At 36.3% G+C, this 19558-nt stretch overlaps 1 protein-coding gene across 1 annotated transcript in view; it reads left to right on the top strand.

Moving 5' to 3' along the window:
* LOC108729207 (paired box protein Pax-7) overlaps positions 1 to 18996 on the top strand; it is a 40538-nt gene extending 21542 nt beyond the window's left edge. The window contains exons 3-7 of the mRNA XM_018458206.1: positions 505 to 526; positions 2393 to 2399; positions 7665 to 7837; positions 16926 to 17129; positions 17873 to 18996. Coding sequence (XP_018313708.1) covers positions 505 to 526; positions 2393 to 2399; positions 7665 to 7837; positions 16926 to 17129; positions 17873 to 18532 — 1066 coding nt within the window. The 3' untranslated portion in view covers positions 18533 to 18996. The remainder of the gene's footprint in view (positions 1 to 504; positions 527 to 2392; positions 2400 to 7664; positions 7838 to 16925; positions 17130 to 17872) is intronic.
* The last annotated feature ends 562 nt before the right edge of the window (positions 18997 to 19558 follow it).

Genomic DNA, 19558 nt, shown 5'->3' with positions numbered 1-19558 from the left:
TCCCTCTCTTTTTTCTTGTTCTCTCTTTCGTTCTTTCGTCTCTCGTGCATTTCCCTCGCTCGTTTTCCCGGCAAGTAAGACGTCCGCATAAAGGAGAGTTGCCACGAAGGGTCGCGTGCGTCGTTAGAGACCAGTAACGTATCATCATGCGATTACACCGCGCTAAAAACGTGCCACGTCAACGCGTATTAAACGCACACAGCCGCGAGCGATCGCGCACACCGACGCGAAATCATCTATAAAAACGCCTCGTTCGCCAGCAAATTGATTGCGGCCCCGACGGTCCAGAATTTCGCGCGATCTTCGCCGACCATGCCGGATGATGATGCTCTTCGTCATTGATCGTGCTGGCCGCACCTCGAGAGAGAAAATGTTTCAGTCTTGTTAATCCACATTCACACGGAGCGTTTATTAAGTCTTGTTAGTATTTTCCCGTTTATTATAGGTGGGTACTTATCGAAAAAACTATAAATTTAAATAATTAAAGGTCAAAATTATTTCCAGTGATAAAGTCAAGAAGAATGAAGTAACTAAAATAATTAACAATATTCGCACATAAATAATTTACTCATCCAGAACTGATGTGACTGGAAATGAGCGAATAGCTTTTCTCTATTTTAAACCATTAGTAAAAAATTTCAGTTGACGCAGAAAATTTACATGTTGATTGCATCTTAATAATTCTTAAAGTAAAACAATTTTAAGAATTTGGTAATTTGTGTTGAGAACGTTCGAGTATTTTATAATAATCAATTTTGTGTGAGATAATCCACTGATTCATAAATTATATTAAACAAATATTAATAATATAATACAAATATAATATTATAGTATAAATTAATAGTACAATATAAATATAATAATATAAATTAACAAATACAAGCCTAGGAAATATTTGTTTACATATTAGATGCAGGTATAATATTAGTTTGATCGATGAATCGATAATTAGTGCTCGGAGGATGCTTCTATAGTACGCTTTCAATTTGAATCAGCTTAATTATACACGACATAAATCGCCGGTGTTGTAAATCGTTAAACAGCTTATTAGCTATTCAATCATTTCCGAGTATTAAAGGCGTATTTTAAAAAGCAGCAGAATCGCGACATTGAAAGTAAAAGAATGGATAGACCGCGGCGTAAACAGAGTGGAACGCCCGAGAAAACGGCCGCTAATTGGATCACTATCATTGGAATCGCTAACAAGAATCATGTTTGAGGAAGTATATGTCATTTATTAAATTGGCGGTCAGAAGTAGTGCGTCATTTATTAAAATGACGTCACGTCGTTAACGTATTTATTGCATTTAATAATATAAGACTAACTTAATACGCGAAGAGCATTAAATATATTAGGCTATATGTTATCATTACTTTATGAAATCATTACTTTATTAAATGAATTATTTTAATAAAGTACATGTGATTTTTATACCGATTTGAAATTCTAAAATATATGAACGTGTTTCAAAGATTTTAACTGTTGTACAGATCTGATGTAAATTATTTGTTTAACAGTTTGAAAGATTAATATTTAAAGTTTAAAAAAAATTAAATTTGCACTGTGGAGTAAAGTGTTTTAATTATATAACGGAATTCTTTAAATAATAACGATTAAATTGAGTTTGATTCATTTTAATAATATGCTACAAGATTTCTCAAGAAATCAATTGCTGGAAAATATTGTTTTTACTGAATGCAGTTATTGAACTTTATGTAACTTTTTTATTAATAGCTTTTTATTACTTCGTTTTTACATGAAATATGTAGAGAGAGAGAGAGAGAGAGAGAGAGGCAAGCTAATTTAGCGTAACAATAAGAACGCGGATCAAAATGAATCATAGATTATAAGAACTATGTTAACATAACATAAGAAGCTGTATAAAAAAAAAGAATAATATAAACTGTAATAAAATCCAGATTGAAAAAAATCTTAAGAGAACAGAGAAAAAGAACACTCTCGAGGTTTCGATATTTGACCTAAATCCCAAATACGATTGACATTACTACGAAATACAGAAAAACACTGCAATAACATGAAATCTTTTTATCGTGATTAAATATGCATTCGATAAAAAGACATTTCAGATTTTTTTGCATTCTTATGAGGAAGTAAAAAAAAAAAATTTCTATTAAAAAGAAGAGTTTACACAAAGAACAAGATTTACGATTTTAAGTGATTTTAAGATTTAAGTTAAGTTACATACTTTTATAATATTAATATATTGTATACGAAGATATTAAACAATAACATAAGATATTAAAATAAGTGATAATCTCTATCAAACTTCTTTTTATTGAAAAGTCGTTTCTAAAATTTAGAGTAGTTTAAATACAATAATACAAGTGATACAAATATAATTTCTTCAGAAGTTGGTATGTAAATCCTCAGAAGAAGAGTTATGAAGGTCCATATGTATATGATATGTACATGCAACTTTTGTAAGATCAACTTTTATAAGATCATCTTTCGAATTCAACACACGGGTAATTTTGTCTAGTCTCCCATTGCTATAGCCACGAAATGTTAGATAGCGTAATCATAAGTTAGACGATAACCTCCGATAGAATTAATTTGCGTAGCTTGATTTTTTTATCGTGCGACGAACGTTGCGGATTGACCTCGACGAAATCACGTGGATATAACTCGCGCACACGTTTTCTTTCCTTTTTGACGTTCGCACGATTCGGTCGAAATCGAAATGTATTTACGCGGTTGCACTCGAGGCCGTCTGTAGTCTCGACCGGTCAGGCACGAGAGTTATTATCGGGCGCGGTTATCAAAGTTGATAGATGATAGCGGGCGGCGGCGAGCTAAATAATTTATGAGGGAACGAGTTAAACAATTTTCACGTCCGGTTTGATCGGCGGATCGCGTCGTCTTAATCTATTTTCGTTGCGTTCGCCTCGCAGCAGAATTGTGCATTTCCTGCTTAACGAGGGAAGCGGCTGTCTCTCGGCGTAACGCACTCTGCGCATAATGAACCTGACACGATGATAATGAGTCGACTAATTTCATGATATGAGCGAGACGCGCTTCAGCTCGGCGATGGATCTTCTCCTCATGATCAGGAGTGAATTTTTACATAATTACATCTTTCCTCTTTTGCATAATTATACAACTTGACGCAATGAGAAACGTCCGAAATTATACATAAATCTGCTGTCATCCGGTTTTGTAAACAGAAATGAATCAAGCTTTAAAAAACACACATCGAAATACGTTTCGTTGCTCTGTAATTTGCCTCTTGTCTCGTAACGTCGAAATTGTGCGTGTACTTCAAATCGCATTTAATTGGGATTATTAATTACTGCCGCTTCATTCCATTATGAAATTTGGCGCAAGTGAGCGCGGCGATTGGCCCGGTATTGACACGATAAAGGTATTATCGTTTGTGACGATCCCTCAACCTGCCATTGCGCCAGAGCGCTTATTATGGATTATAGATTATCAATAATGAGCGAGATGCGGAGAGGACGAGACGGCCCGCGAATAAATAGCATCTAATTACGCTGATTAATGCCCAACCCCCGCGATTTTTCATCGGCCTCGGCCACTTCAACGACAATCTCGAACCGATTCGCAAACAGCGCCCATCTGCCATCGGTAAATCTTAATTGATAAGCTCTTCGAAATAAACGTTGATCGAAATAAAACGCGACGTCAATGACTTTTATCTCTTGATCCTGCATTTTATATGTTGACACTTTTAACCCTTCAGTCGGCCTTTTACTTTAGTCCGCAATATTCGCGTGTCTTTATCGCGTAAAAATGTCGTTTTGGAATTCACAATAAATAATAACGATTTAATTTCTATACGTGATAAACGGTTTTGTTAAAATATATAAAAATTTAGCTAAACACAGATCTATGAATTATGTTGGAGTATCTAAATAATTATATTGGACAATCAAACTGGTTGCTAAAATGTCAAGATTGTTTGCAGTATTAGGTTTTTTTATTCCTGCACTGAACTGCTTTTTTTGAATCCCCAAATTATGGAATGTATTCATTTTCCACTTCATTTCTATTCTGAAAACATTCGTAAGAGTTCCAGAACGTTTTACTTTTATGTCACAACATAGACACACACCAATTCTGAGCTCTTACTCACAAAAGAAAATCCTTTTATAATCTATAAAAATTAGAATGAAATCGAAATATCTATTAGATATTTTGATTTCATTTTATTAAAATACAATCGAGAAGTTGTCGTACCTTTTTTTCTATCCTGGTTTTGTATTTACGAGGAATAAAACATCACTGCGTCCATTTGGCGGCCTGCCGCATACTACTTGTGAATATGCAATTCTTTTCGAACCTATTACGAACGGAAAAAAGACTCTTTTCAGAACAACTTCGATTTAATTCTATAGGAAGTCGAAAGATATACTTCTATGATATCCTTTTTGAATTACTGGAAAGAAATTCTTTTTGAGTTAATAACGATCATTATTTGGGAAGCTTGGAGTAAAATTTTACACTATAAAAATGTATTTTTTTGCTTGACCATAAATATCCCGTTTGATTTTATATCTATTTAGAAACCATATGAAACGTTTAGATATGGAGTAAAATATGAAATTGTACAAATATGAAATCTTTTATATCGCGAACATAGTCAATATCGAAATTCTGCAATCACGGAGTTGAAGATTCCCCCACGAAGCGAAATCTTTCGTACTGCATTTGTGCATTTATTTCCATCTCCGTTTTACTCCGCATGAGATTAAGATAACCCGGGAGTGGAAGAGGGTGGAAGGAGGAGGATTGCTGGCATCGTCTAGTCAATCATAATTCCCGATCTTTTATTCAATTCCGAGCATTAGCATGCATACACGCGGCATGGAACCGCCGATTCTCATCGGAGATATCGCCATCGGGGGATAGCGGATTGTCCTCGTAAAATCACTGGAATTCCATGTTTATTCAATACGCCGGGACGCCGAGATGCCTCGGAGTATGCCAGCGTGTTGCTTATCTCGCGCGTGCCCGGATAAGATGAGAAAGCGATTTTTGGTACGAGTCTCCGCTGCGAATCACGCGTGGTTATTGCTCCTTGGACGTCTCGCCTGGAACGCCATTTTAATCAATACCAAGGGGATTTTGCGCAATATCGGTGGTATCGTCGAATCGTTCTTCTCTGGTTAGATGATAAGTTAAACACAATCTTTTTCAATTAACATTTTACTGCTTTTCGTTACATGCAGTTTTTTCTCATATTTTATATTATATATATTGATTCTTTTTATCATTTTATAATGTTAACTTTAATTATATTTGATCTTCTTAATTAATTTCTTTTCAACTTTGCATATACATATTTGTATGTTTGTGTAACTTGTTTCCTTTTTTCCGTATTAGCTTACGTGTTTAAGGCCACTTTGTAAGAACTCGATTCACTCGACGCCCGGCGAGATGTTTACCTTGCGCCGCGATTACAAATGGCGCGAAATTAAGATAAATTCGCGATCGTCCGCCATCGACGTCGTCCACCATTTTCGTGTCGCACGAACATAATAATTCCCGTCGAAAGTATACAGTACTTAATTCGATATCGATATCGATCACGCGCGAGATAGGCTGCCGCAAATTATAACGTTCTGCTGGCTGCCCGGATGCAGCGATCTGCTGATCGTTCGCCAAACTCCAACCTTTGAGAAAAAGGTAAATTATTACTCGCATGATCATAGCTTTCTTACAATAATTAACAATAACAAGCGATAACAAAGCCTTTCTGTTCTTACGTGAAATAAAATAAATTGAGTTTAAGGCTATCAAATCGACAGTTCGTGCGACACTCGGTAGTCTTAAGAGTGTCGAGTGAGATTTGCAGATTTTTATAGCGATTATTAACATGATTTGAGAGATTAGACTCTCGAGTCGAGTATTAAATCCGCAAAATCGACCCTCTCAAAAGTTCCTTCTTTTTATCTGTAAAATCTACCCCGGCGATGTGTGCTCACCGAGAGCGACTCTGGAATTACGTAGGTACAAACTCGCGTTAAGAATTGTTACGTTGTTAGATTATGTCTAACAATGATGATTGCCGCTATAATCTCTCGCCGTTACTCGCGTCACGCTCGGCTTGACACCACCACGAACAAAAGGACCGGTACGGCTTGGCAAGTGTGCGTGCGCGCGAATTCATCGATTTACATCGGCAAAGTGGCGAGCACGAAAGCGAGTGCCGCGACCGCGCCGCGCTGCGCCGCGCCACGCCGCGCCGCGCCGGTGCAGCTGCTCGATCGGAGGAGAAGATTGAAGAGGAGTGCACACTTTACTACATGGTTAACTTCATTATCGGAACGCGCGCGTCGGCCGTTACAACTACGGGCCGCATTATTGCTCGGCGGTTAGCGTAACTACTGCATTTGTTTTCGCTGCGAGACATGCACTTACACGATCCCGCCGCGCAGCAACAATAGCGCGCGCCGATTAAGTAATTGCGGGTGTTCAGCCTATGTCGCCGTTATCGTTTACTCTCCTGTGCTCTTCTGTGCTCTTCGGTGCTGTTCCTAGACGCGCAGCCACGGACCTTTAGATGGCCCCTAATCTCCGAGGCATCGAATCCCGGGGACCTCTGTTCGTTCAACCTCTTTCTCGAGTCATTACATTTTCGTTCTTCAGGAGTTTCGCAGTATCAAACTTCGAGACTCCTCGAGATACCTTGGAGAGTGATTTGAATGCTTGAAATCCGAAAACTTCGATGTTGATTTATGAAGCTGGATATATCTAACATTCCAAAGACAGCATCGAGTCATCTAAAAAAATGATTATATCTTTATAAAAATAATTTTTATATTTTTATATAGATTTTTTATAAAAGATAAATGTTTTAGTGAAAAAATATAGTAGCAAAAAAATGACGATAGATTTTACTGTTGGTAATCTTCAAGCATTGTCCATATAATAACTAAAAGATGATTAATTTTGGACATATTTTAGTCATCTCTAAGATTTTTTTACTTTTAACTGTCTTGTTAGAAGTCAGGAAGGTAGAGTGGTGGAAGAAGTCTCGCGGGACACCTCGTGGGTATATATGTATATATATGTACATTATATGTAAGATATTCGCGCGTTCGTAACCTGTATATAATTATATATAAGAGGTTCGTACACAGCCCTGCCACGAGATAGGCTTTTCGTAAAAAGAAAACGCCCAGGAATTCTATAAGAAAGCAAATCGAGTTGACAAGTCTTTTAGAGACTCCCATACATTTTCGGAGTGTGCTTTTTGAGCTCCTAAATGTATTTAATCACATTTTAATGTGTGTATTTTAAAATGCTAACCAATAATATTTTAGCAATAAAACTGGATTAATTATTGTTTTCAATTTTCATACCACTATGAAATATGTATATGAAATATGTCCATATATAATTATATACGATTATATATATAATTATATATAATCGTATATAATTATATATGGACATATTTCATATATAGTTTTGTATAATTATGTATAATCTATCCGTTTATAGGGGTATATAATTATTATGTTTGATTTAAAAACTATATTTTTATTTTTATATCAAGTAACATAATTACATAATAACATAATTGTTTTACCTATTGTGTAAATATTTGTATTTACATAGGAATTTTATGTTTTTTAGGTTGGTTTATCTCTTTCTGAATACATATTCTTCTTTTCAGGTTGTGACGGAGAATCGGATGAAGGCGGCAACAAGAGGCGAAGAAGCAGGACTAACTTCAACAGTTGGCAGTTGGAAGAATTGGAGCGGGCCTTCCTGTCGAGTCATTATCCTGATGTCTTTATGCGAGAAGCACTGGCTGTGAGACTCGAACTAAAAGAGAGCCGCGTGGCAGTAAGTTTCTTTTTTCAGTCTTTTATTTATTTCGTTATACACATCGCCATTTCTTCAATCGTATATAAAGGAAATCAAAATAAGGAAGCTGGCATTAGGGAGCCTTTGATTTATAAATAAATGAAAAGTATATAGATATAAGTTAATTAGAAAATCTTAGACATTTCGATAGATTAACCACTACGTTTCAACATTCTAGATCGACGCGATTAATTTTATTCAATTCAATCGATTTACTTCGAAATGGAGTGTGAACGTAATCAACTTAAGTAGATTAAACTTTAACAAGATTTTCAGTTTAGTTATAAAAGTGCTTAATATATTATATTTATGTATATGTGGATGAGAAATAAAATTTCAAAATAATATCGAATTATTCGCGGAATGTAATTCGAATATGATGCAAAAAGAAGATGAGAACGGATGAGGTTAAGGAGATAAGTAAAATGAAGAGATGCATCGCTGTTGAAGAAGGGAACGGATGTATTGCGCTATTTGCGGGGCCTAACACGCGTGTCTAAGCGAATAAATATAAATATTCGCTTGAAAGACCTAAGGGTAACCGTATGTCCGACCGGCCGTGAAATTGGGAGTTCACCCTTCGCGGTCCTGTCGAAGGATTCGGCTGGACTGTATTCGACGAACGCAGGCGTGAACTGTCCGAATACCGGAAAAAGGCCGGCCGCATCGAAAAGATTTAATGCTATTTTGCGGGGCCTTAATGACATGTGCTCGGACATGTGTCTACACATCGCGATTATAGACTTATAAAAGATCTGTGATAAGATCTTATTTTACGTTATCCACTTCTACGCTCGATGTCCTATGTTATAGATTTTATTTCCGTGAAAAATTAATCGTGCGTTTTGAATTTGTTAATTTGTTAGTATTGTACATTTATATTATTTATAATCAAAATATGCTTTTTTTAAGTTAAATACTATAAAGGCCATTTTAGATGATATATATCGCGTTATATTTCTGGGTAGAATTCTGTTTATTTCATATATTGCGTACTTTTTACATATCGCTCTCTAACTTCAAAAATAACAACTCAAGAAACGTGAGTTTTGTGTTATTATCATGAATGAGTTAGATAAATATTATCAATCATCAAAAGTGTGTTAACTTAATGTTATAAAAAAATCGTCGAAATCATTAAAAACGGTATTTTAAAAAGATCGTCATAATTCAAAAAGGCTGGTTTAAAAATTATTAAAATTATCGCAATTAAAAAAATGGTCTTTTAAATATTGTGAGATGAAAATGACAAAAAATGACATTTGATCATGTTAAGAATACATTTTTTGCCGATATTATTTGATTAGTCAATAAGTCAAATTGAAAAATAGTTTTTTTCCTTTTTTTGGAAAATTTATTTCTTTTTAGTTGTGTCACTTTTGAAGTAAGCGTACGGTATGTATATTAATTAATTTGTGTATATTCTGATTCTTCTGTGTTATACGGCAAAAAAGTTTATAAAAAGAGTTTTATCTCTTACGACAGGAATTAACCTTTTGAAATGGGCTTAAGTTCTTGAAAACACAAACCTTAAACATTTGTTATGTATAAATAATTGGAAAAATAAAAAGAAGGAAGATTGGCAAGTTTATTTTTACGAAAATATTATTGAGAAACAACGACATCCTATCGACGCTGATGTTATTTAAATGGATAATCGCTGAACAGATAAATCCGCGTCGATTTTGTACCCTCGAGTAGATCTCCGAAGGTAACGGACCAGATGGACTAACTACCCCCTCGAGACGGAGCTGGTAGGCCAAAGGTCCGAAGCCAGAACCAATCCCCAGTTGTCTGTCGACCCTCGAAAATCTGATCCTGAAGTCATTTTAAATTCGTGTCTATCGCCTCGTCGATCTTTGATAGCCGCCGTACACTGAATAAATCTGCGTGAATATGTCGTGAATTGGGCCAAATTCGAAACGTACGGTTCAGGAGTTGAGATTAATGTTTTAATGTGTACGTCGCAGCAAAAAGTGGTAAACAGTATACGTAAGAACGTAAAAGTTCTTCTTCATAATTTTCTTTTTTTCGTTCTACTGCTTCTCTCTATATATTTTATCTCATTATTCATAAATATTAGATTTTTTCATTCTTTTATCATGTCTTCTTATTTAGTTTTCATTTTTCTGATTAGGTTTTGTAGTATTTGTATTGCCAATAAAATCTACTAATTAATGGACTCTTAGAATTCAAACAATGAATTATAATTAACTGGAAAAGTGAGAGTAAATAACTACACGGTAATCAGTGTGCTATGATTAAAAATATGAAGCATTTCAAATTTATTATTACATGTGTGACGCAAAAATCGATTGGGCGTTTCGCCTAATTTTCAGCCATCATTAGCGATATCATACTGAGAAAGAAATCATTTAAACACTCATACTTAAATTGGAATAAATTTTTCAAATATAATAATTAATGTCTCTTCTATATCAGTGTTTGGATGATGCGACCGTTTACTACAGAGCTGGGATTTAGTTGCACATTTCGGCCAATTTTCAGCTTGGTTCCTGCCCGCGCGGATTGGTGAAGTGAGGGGCAGGAACTAAGCTGAAAATCGGCCGAAATGTGCAACTAAATTCCAGCTCTGGTTTACTATAATTCTGAACTAGTTTTGAACTAGTGCAATGAGTTAAAATGAGACAGGTATAATGAAACAAACTATATTTATCTCACTTTAACTTATTGCACCAGTGTAAACCAGTTCAGAACTTGGAGTGGGAAAAGACAAACTTATGTATTATACAATCAATAATAGAAAAACTTATGTATTATAGTTCTTAGACTGAATGAACATCAATATGCGATCGAGAATGAACATAAAAAGAAATCGATTATTTTTGGCTCGTATGTCACCTGTCACCTGATACGTGGTTTACAATGGTAGTAGCAGTAGTGAATGAGGCTGTAAGAGTAAGAAATTGACCAATCACAGTCGAGTATTCTTCTCACATTCGACTGTGATTAGTCAATTTCTTACTCTGACAGTCTCATCCACTACTGCTACTGCCATTATAGACCGCGCATGAGGTTAAAGTTTACCTGGTACAAAAGTTTCACAGTTCGTATGAGTACTCAGCGGACCTCGAATTATTTGAACATACGATATTGAGTTTGTAAAATAAAGATTAAAAGCCTTAGAAAACAATTTATTAGCTGATTCGCGTAATTCACGTGAATACGTATATTAGCAAAGATTTAGAATGGTAAACAAAGCTGTAATTGTGTCTTCAGTAAGTGTTCGATTTTGGAAGTGATGGCTTCTGTAATATGTTAGATAGGGACAGATATAAGCATTTGAGTGAGACAGAATGATAATGTAAAAAATTAAGTTTAGTGTTAAAAAGTCTGTATTATCGACATTGATTAAGTTCGGCCGTCGCTCCAGCATTTACTTAACGTATCATGAATGTCAATTTAACGAAAGAATATACTGTAACAATTTGCTTACAAATTATGTGTCAGTGTTAGTTACATATTTTGTGTTAATTCTTTTTACATATAATATTTGTATTATTTGCTAACATATTCATCTTGTGTTAAATTAACACAAAAATTTGAGTAGATCATTTAGAACAGGTGAAATATTTGTGTTAAACTTAACACAAATTTTCCAACTGCGTAAAGTCTTGTTAAGTTGTATAATGCACACTCAATAAAATGATTATTATTGTTATTAATAGTTTTCTCGATGATATATATTTGCGAGATTTGCGAGAGTGTTCATAGATTTAAGTGTGGATCGATAAACCTTGATCGATTGTCGATCGCGTTTATCTAGTTGTTGCGATATTCTGGAGGAGATGCGACTGCAGTAGGACATACGTTCACGGGGGTTATCGTACACAGTGATCGATGTTATCTAATCTGAGAGTTATTCCCTGTCGTAGGGAAGCACCATCGAAAGGACGCACCGGCTGTGTGACATCATGTCACATTGTGTCACCGCTCGGCCGGGTTATCGTCTCCGCTCATCCTGCCGCTCCAGCAAAATCTGATCCGGTCCCTCGTCCATGATCGAAGGAGAGATCCGAGAAGCACTCCGGGATCAATATTTCCCGACGCGGGTATTACGAACGATCTCGCGTTATCGCGGCGTGGTTCCCGTTTCGCGTTTATTACGCGCGCGAAATTCGTATGCGCGAGTCGCAGACCGGTCGTAAATAACATCGGGTACACCATGCGTTTTGATTTATCGTGAAAGAGCTCGTGAGCACGACAATCGCTATTATCAAGGCGCTATTTGCATCCGACGACGAGCCACGACGGGCTCTCGCGGCTGGATCCACGGCTGGTGAAATAGCGAGCTTGTAAAATGTTAAACCAATCGCATCTGCCATAGGTGTATCCAGAGGGAGAGTTTGAGGGATTCGAACTTTCTCGACATTTTTTATTCATTTTTTAATTTTTAATTATAAAAAAATACAACTTTACTTTTGATTCTCCTTATAGACATTTAATATTGAAAGGAAATGGTTAATTATTTACTCCGAGAAAGGCATTGTTATTCAGTACTTATAATATTCAAAATAAGTCATTTTCAGTATTAAATTGGATTTCTGTAAAGGTCTTCTTTGTCTTATTTATCATTCCTCCTTTTCTTTTTATTTAACTTTAGTTTATCACTACTATACCTCTATACAGAACAATTGTGAGTTTGCTACCTCTATATGGGAGTGCGAATCTGCATACTGTACAGCACATAGGAGAATTTTGCAAACGGTCGATTATATATGTATAATATAATATATAAAAATAATATTAGTGAAAATAGACTATCTGAATTAAAAAATAATAGGAATAAATTAGGTAATTGAGAGTTAAATGCGGTAATTAGAGCGCAATTTGCTTATTATATGAATTCTTCTTAACAATAAGGCAGTGTATCAAATGTTTCAGCTTCATTCCGAGTCATCTTCAATGAACAAATGTAAGAATTGTTTCTCAAGCTCCAAATGAGAAAAAAATGAGAAAAAATATCGCTCACGCCGATTGTCAAATTAAGTGGCCTAGATCCTGCTATGAGGTGATATGTTCATATGAACTTTTTTTCATATTTTAGTGTTGAGAACTCGATTCCGAAGTTTGTTACCTTATTTTAGTTACATCCTGTATTGCAAAATAGGGATATACGCCTAAATCAATAAAACGTAATAATATCCATATATAATAAAAAATGTCCTCACATAAAAGTTTTGACGGATGACTATAGTTACCCTTAGTATAGAATGAACTCCGCTCGATGACTATAGTCTCTTAAATATGTAGCGAGTGTTCGGCGTTTAAGTGACTATTCATAGTTGTCTCTAATAACGAAAGGGATAATAATACTTGGCAATATTTTTCATACAAGAGATTTTTCTATATCTTTTCTGAATTTTTAAAAATTTCCTTTCATAGGAAAATTATCATAAATATTTTGTATGTAATAATGATAATATCTATCTTTTGAAAGATCACTATATCTTTTAAGTTCTATGAATTTAGTATAATAATTTTTACATATAGAAAATTATGAGCTGGATAAAATGGGAAATTCTCTTTTCATTTTAAGTTTGCCAGTGCCCAAAAAAAATTTGAGAAAATTTTGAACTTTTTACTATAAAAGCTTAAAGTTTTTTCTACAAAATCGTTTTTTTTAATATTCGTAAGATTTTTTGTTACTGATTGTAAGTTATTGCGGATTAAATAAAAGAAGCACTTTGACTTTTATTGTTTATAACTCCATTAAAAATAATCATACCGTAATTAAAAAATAGAGTCTTAAAGCTTTGTTCTATCGAATGGTATAATTTCCAAATTTTTTTAAAGACATGTATACATGAAATAAACGAACTTTTGTTCTAACGCAATTTTTTTTCTATTCAAGATCAGGAATGAGAAGAAGACATTATAAGCTCGAAAAAAGTATTGGAAAAACACTTCATTAACGTAAAGATTTCTGTTTATGTAATAACAGAATTGATAAGAATTCCCCTCGAAGAAAGTTCTGGATACGCCCATCATATCCGCTAACCGTGACGCGATTGTTCTATGATTTTATATGTATATTACAAGTTATTGTTTATAGATCGTTATTGTTTGCGATTAGTAGCGGAGCTTAGTCTACAAAATCGTTATTTTTTTAATAGAGGGAGATAATGCAATTAATTAGAGAATATTTGAAACAATGTGATACAATTATTTGGTTTCCTTCGGCTCATATTTACTTCTTGCATTTTTCTAACTCACTTTGTGTAAAGTACCGACTGATTAAGTGCTTCCCATTGAGATAAAAACAAGAAGTCTATAAGGCGAAGGGTTAATTACAGTATAAAACAATTTAATCGGTCAAATGACAGCGCTCTTATCGGCGTGGCGCGGAAAACATCGTTTATTAATTGACGGAAACATAATTACATTAGAATGCATTATCTTTCTCGACAAACTCCATATGAACGATTATGGTTATCGGCGACGACGTCGCTTCTTCGAGTTTTTGCTGCCATAAAGATACGCTTTATGCATGTCAAGCCAGTTGTGTGCTTATAATGTAAGTTGCATCTCCTCGGCGATGCTCACATGCCGCTGCACAAGAGAAGAAAAACTGTGTTATTTAGTCCGACGGAACATGAGATTAGTCTCTCATAAGATAGAAATAGCTTGTTAAACCGTTATCGGTCGTCGATAATGCCTGACGAATAGCTTCACTAATGCCCGACTCGTATTTCTCACATATCGCGTTAATGTAATGTGTTACAGCTGTGCCTGATTCTGAACTGAAACAGACAGGACGCTTCGTGAGGTTTGCGGTTAAGGTTTTGGAGCTACGGTAGTGATATTCCTCGACGAATTCAGGAACGATCTTTTCTATCAGCGAGAAATTTATTGAATGCCATTTCCATCTACAATTTTGGAATTTTCAACATTGAATCTGTTTTTGAAATCCGTTTTTTGCTTTTGATTGTGTTTTTAAAATAAAATCTATAGTATTCTTTCTTATTAGATCTTGCTCTTTTAATTTGAAATAAAGTTATGGTTTAATAAAAAGATTTCTTTGATATTCGATGGTATCATGGATTACCGTTTTTCTGCAGATTATGATATTAAATAATGAAATAAGTAATTAAAATTAGGGCTGCCAGGTTGGAGTTATCGACATAAAATGCCACGGCATCCAGATATTATCGGACTGAAAATTACTTTATTAGCTGTAGCAGAAATTTAACCCTGTAAGAATCATGAGGCTGAGCTATGTCGATTAAGTGTATGCACCGTCAAAGATCCTTTACGTTGATTTTTAGGGATACTAAAAAAAATGTTAATTTTTTAGAATAAATATATTTATATAATAACAATTAAATTTTATTTCATTTGTATATGTATAGGGTGAGTTATAAGCATGTTTTAAAATTTCATGAGTGTTCCTGGATAAAAAAAAGAAGAACAAATATTCCTACGAACATTAGTAAATGCTTTGTTGTCGAAACAACAGACACAAATAGTATGGGTACGTATGACCCACTTTATCACACATCTTCTCAAAACAAGTAAATAACAAAACATAAATATTTACAAAATGTTTATAAAAATAATTTGAAGAATATGATTTAAATTTAAAACATCTCGAATACATCGACAACACGTAGGTCAAATTTCGAAGTATTACTTATTTTTCTGAGGTTAAACACAGCCAGAGCTCGCGCTGAAAATCGTAAAACTAGAGAATTAAATAGCGTAAGCGCGTGCGATGGATTCTAAATAGACCCGTCGAAGTAATCGAATTAATTACGATCGCCTGAAGTTTAATCGCGAATAACGAGGACTCGCGGATAGCGACGGGGAGTAAAGACAAACGAGCGCTTTGGGCTCGTTCGGGGGTTCGTAAAGTATTCCGGAGTCGAAGAAAGTTTCGTAAAGCTACGTGATGCTAGAAAGGTGTTTCAGGGAGCCGAGGGGATCTATTGATCTTTGGCTCGCGTGAGTTCAGCGCCGCTCGCCGGCCGGGCGGTACAACTAATGTCTTCATCTTTCCCCTCACAGCCACCCCCTCGCCACCTCTCTCCCGCCTCGCGAGAGAGAGAGAGAGAGAGAGAGAGAGAGAGAGAGAGAGAGAGAGAGAGAGAGAGAGAGAGAGAGAGAGCTACCCTTCGGTCGTGGCTCACGCTAGCCCTAAATCGTCGTTCATGCCACGAGCGTTCACGCGAGCAAAGGGTTGTCGTCCTCAATGAATCAGGACACCCGAGAGGGTCGTTGGTCCTTCGTTCTGAGACAGGAGCCTTCCTGTAATTTCGGAACTTAATGCATCCGCCCTTCGTGTCGCTTCTGATAGTGCCTTGGCGAAGGCGGTGCTGTGATTTAAGCAGCTCGCAGAGAAATTTCGCGTGGAACGTGAAGGGCGATGGAAGGGAAGATCCGGGGGAGAATCCGCAAATTTACGCGACGCCGCGAACGCCCGTTACAATTCAAGACCTGCGGGGAACAACGCTTAGCTTTCATCGGCGTCAATTGGCGCGAACTTGTGGCCGATTTAATCTTCTTTCAGTAGAAGCAGACAGACAATGAGTGGAATTGTGGTCAAAACTGATCAACGTTGACAAGATTAGAGAAAGCTCGTCCCCCGATTCCACTTTCCTCATAAAGAGACTACTTAATTTTTAATAAACAGTTATTGACACATTATAAATATGAATATATTACATCTCTTTTTCATGGATAGTCGGAAAGTTTAAATCTTAGGATAATATTTTTCACATAAATTTACAGTATTTTAGAGTACTTAGTATCATTATAATACTATTATTATTATTGTGGTACTAAGTATCCTAATAATTAAATTGATAATCAATTTAATTATTATTTCAGCTTCAATTTATGATTGCATTTCAAATTTCAAATTTAACTGATAGTAATCAGTGCGCAGTTTAAATAACTGGAAGATACGTGTATTTTTTATATTTACATGTAAATATTATTAGGTCTCAAGATCTAGTCTTGATCGTATTTGAATTTCTTTATTTATTTAAATTTTTTCCTTATTTATTTAAATTTTTTTAACTCTAGTCGACCATTGCCATTGCAGGTGTGGTTTCAAAATCGAAGGGCAAAGTGGCGGAAGAAGGAACATACGAAGAAGGGCCCCGGTAGGCCGGCGCATAATGCTCATCCGCAAAGCTGTAGTGGCGAACCTATCCCACCCGAGGAATTAAGACGGAAAGAGCGTGAAAGGCGACAGAAGAAGTTGCTGAAAGCTCTCGAGAGACAACAGCGGAAGCTCGCTGCTAAAGTAAGCCGCAAACTTAAACATCCTTCCTCAATTTAAAAATTTCAAAGTACTTATGTTACCGTATTAATACCTTCTTATAAACACATTAATTTTTTTTAGAAAAGAAAAATTTTTTACTTTACTTATAAAAATAATTATACTTAAAGATTATATATATATATCAATATACCGAAATTGTATACTTTTTAAAGGGATGCTGGAGCGACGATAATTACAGTGCAATCAAAATTTTCGAACTGGCTTTAAAGATTGGAAAATTTTTTTACAGAATTAAAATACGCATAAATAGAAAGTCCGAGTATGTCGATTTTACAAGAAAATCGCATAAAAAATGAAAAAATTCACTTTTGGCTCGTATTTCAGAAAGCACAAAGTCATTTAAAAGATGATTAAAAGATAATTAAATGTTATAAATATGTCTTTTAGTGAAAGAATATAGTCAATGAAAAGACGGCAGATGATGTAATACGTATGTGATTTTACAGTAAAAGTGATTACGCATTACATTGCGATCATCTTAGAAACGCCTTTATAATGCACCTTTACTTTCTGCTACGTAACATTTATCATTTCTATATGAATAATACCGTCGTATATATATATAGGTACATGCATTTAGCACAAACTAACCAAACCACATTTTAATATAATAGCTTTATTTCTAAATGCCGATTGTATCTACGTAGGTTATTTAATTAAATAGTAGTTTTGTAATACGGGTTCCTTCATTTTCTTAACTTCAGGGCATAACAGTGGATTTATCGACATTGCGTGCCGAGTGGGAGTCTCGTAGCGAGGCGGCATCGGGTCGTAGTTCTGCGAGCGGTCCTCTGAGCAATTCGTTCGGCCAACTGGGTCTGAGCAATGAGAGTAACATATCCGCATCCGGTAACGATGCTAACGAAGAGATTGACGTGGTCGGTGGATTGGACTCCTGTAGCGAGAGCGACAGTGAGCGGGTGGACTCGGCGGCCGACGGCTCCGTGGACGGCGAATGTTTCCCGGCGCTCAACAGTAACGCGAGCGAGATTAGCGAGCCCCGGAAGAACCCCCCGCAGAATCCGCCGATGGAACACCTGAACCACCAACCCGGTATCCACCACTGGGGCTTAAGCTTGCTGGAGCGACGACGCGAGCTGGTGGGAATCGGAGCTGGTCGTCCACCGACCGGTAATGGCGCTAGGAATCTAATCAGGCAGGTCGCTAGCGAGGAGGAAGTCCAAAGCGGCAGCATTGATCTCTCGGTAAAGGGTAGGGAGGAGAGGAAGAGGCTGAATCCGTTCTCCATCGACAGTCTGTTGGGGAATAATCGGACTAGTGCGGCATCGGATCGCAGACCGGCGACGCCAACGTCACCGACGTCTCCCGTTTCATCGGCTTGCACGTCGCCCTCTACGACGTAGTGAACAGGAGCGTGGAAAGATGCCGAGGTGCGTCGGATTAAAAATTGACGAGCAGAAGAACGCGATCAAAGAGACTAGATGGGGTAACTCCTCGTCGAGATTACCAGTGACGGTGAAGTGACCATGTCGGATGAAGATTGAAGCGTGCAAAGCGGAACTGGTACTCCTGGTCATGAAATTGAGTGGAAGAACTCAGCTACGGTAATCCCCGTTTCTGCCAGAGTTCGCTTTGATTGAAATCGCTAGGTTTATGAATAATCCTCGCGTACTTGTAGACATTCTCACGTCCATCGATGAATGCGCGTCTAGATTTTTGATATCCTGAGATCTCTGAGAGTATGCGTACGAATTTGAAGTCGAAGGTGATCGAAGGAAGGAAGAAAAAATTTAAGTATAGACAAATTGAGTATTAAAGTGATGGAAAAATTCACAGGTTACAGTCGATCACAAATACGTGTAGATCGCAATAAATTACGTATATAATTCTCTCTCTTTGGATCTAGAAGGATTCTAGAATCTAAATTTCGCACTATCGATACGGACCGGCAAGACTTATATCAGTTCGACATATCGAATGCATGCGTGACCGTTGTAGATCGAGTGCGTTTGATTTTGTCCATTGTGTCTCCTTTCAAAGAACAAATGGAAAAATGTGCAATAAACGCGGACTTTGCTCGCCAGCTAGGCGGCTTGTCCGTTTTGATGTAAGGCAAAAAAGCGAGAAAGAGAAAGAAAGCGAAAAAAGAGTGCGCATGTGTGGGAATAAAAGAGAAAAAGAGAGAAAGAGGGAACTAGAGAGTGAAAATGGGTGTGTTGTGTGTGTTTGTGTGTGTGTGTTTGTGCATATACGCGTGTATTTAATGTAAATAGTGGGAAGGAGGTCCGTTTTATTTAATTTTTCAGTAGTCGATACCCCAGTGTTCGTCGATCGCGGATATTATTTAAAGCAATAGGGCGGGGGTTCTCAATTTATACACTTGCGATCGGTTCGATAAAAATTACCAGAGCAAGCACTCGTTAATGCTT

The sequence above is a fragment of the Mycetomoellerius zeteki genome, unplaced genomic scaffold, assembly GCF_001594055.1.
Source record: "Mycetomoellerius zeteki isolate Tzet28-1 unplaced genomic scaffold, Tzet1.0 scaffold707, whole genome shotgun sequence".
Classification (NCBI taxonomy): domain Eukaryota; kingdom Metazoa; phylum Arthropoda; class Insecta; order Hymenoptera; family Formicidae; genus Mycetomoellerius; species Mycetomoellerius zeteki.
The sequence above is the reverse complement of the archived record's forward strand: the minus strand, read 5'-3'. Positions and strand labels throughout refer to the sequence as shown.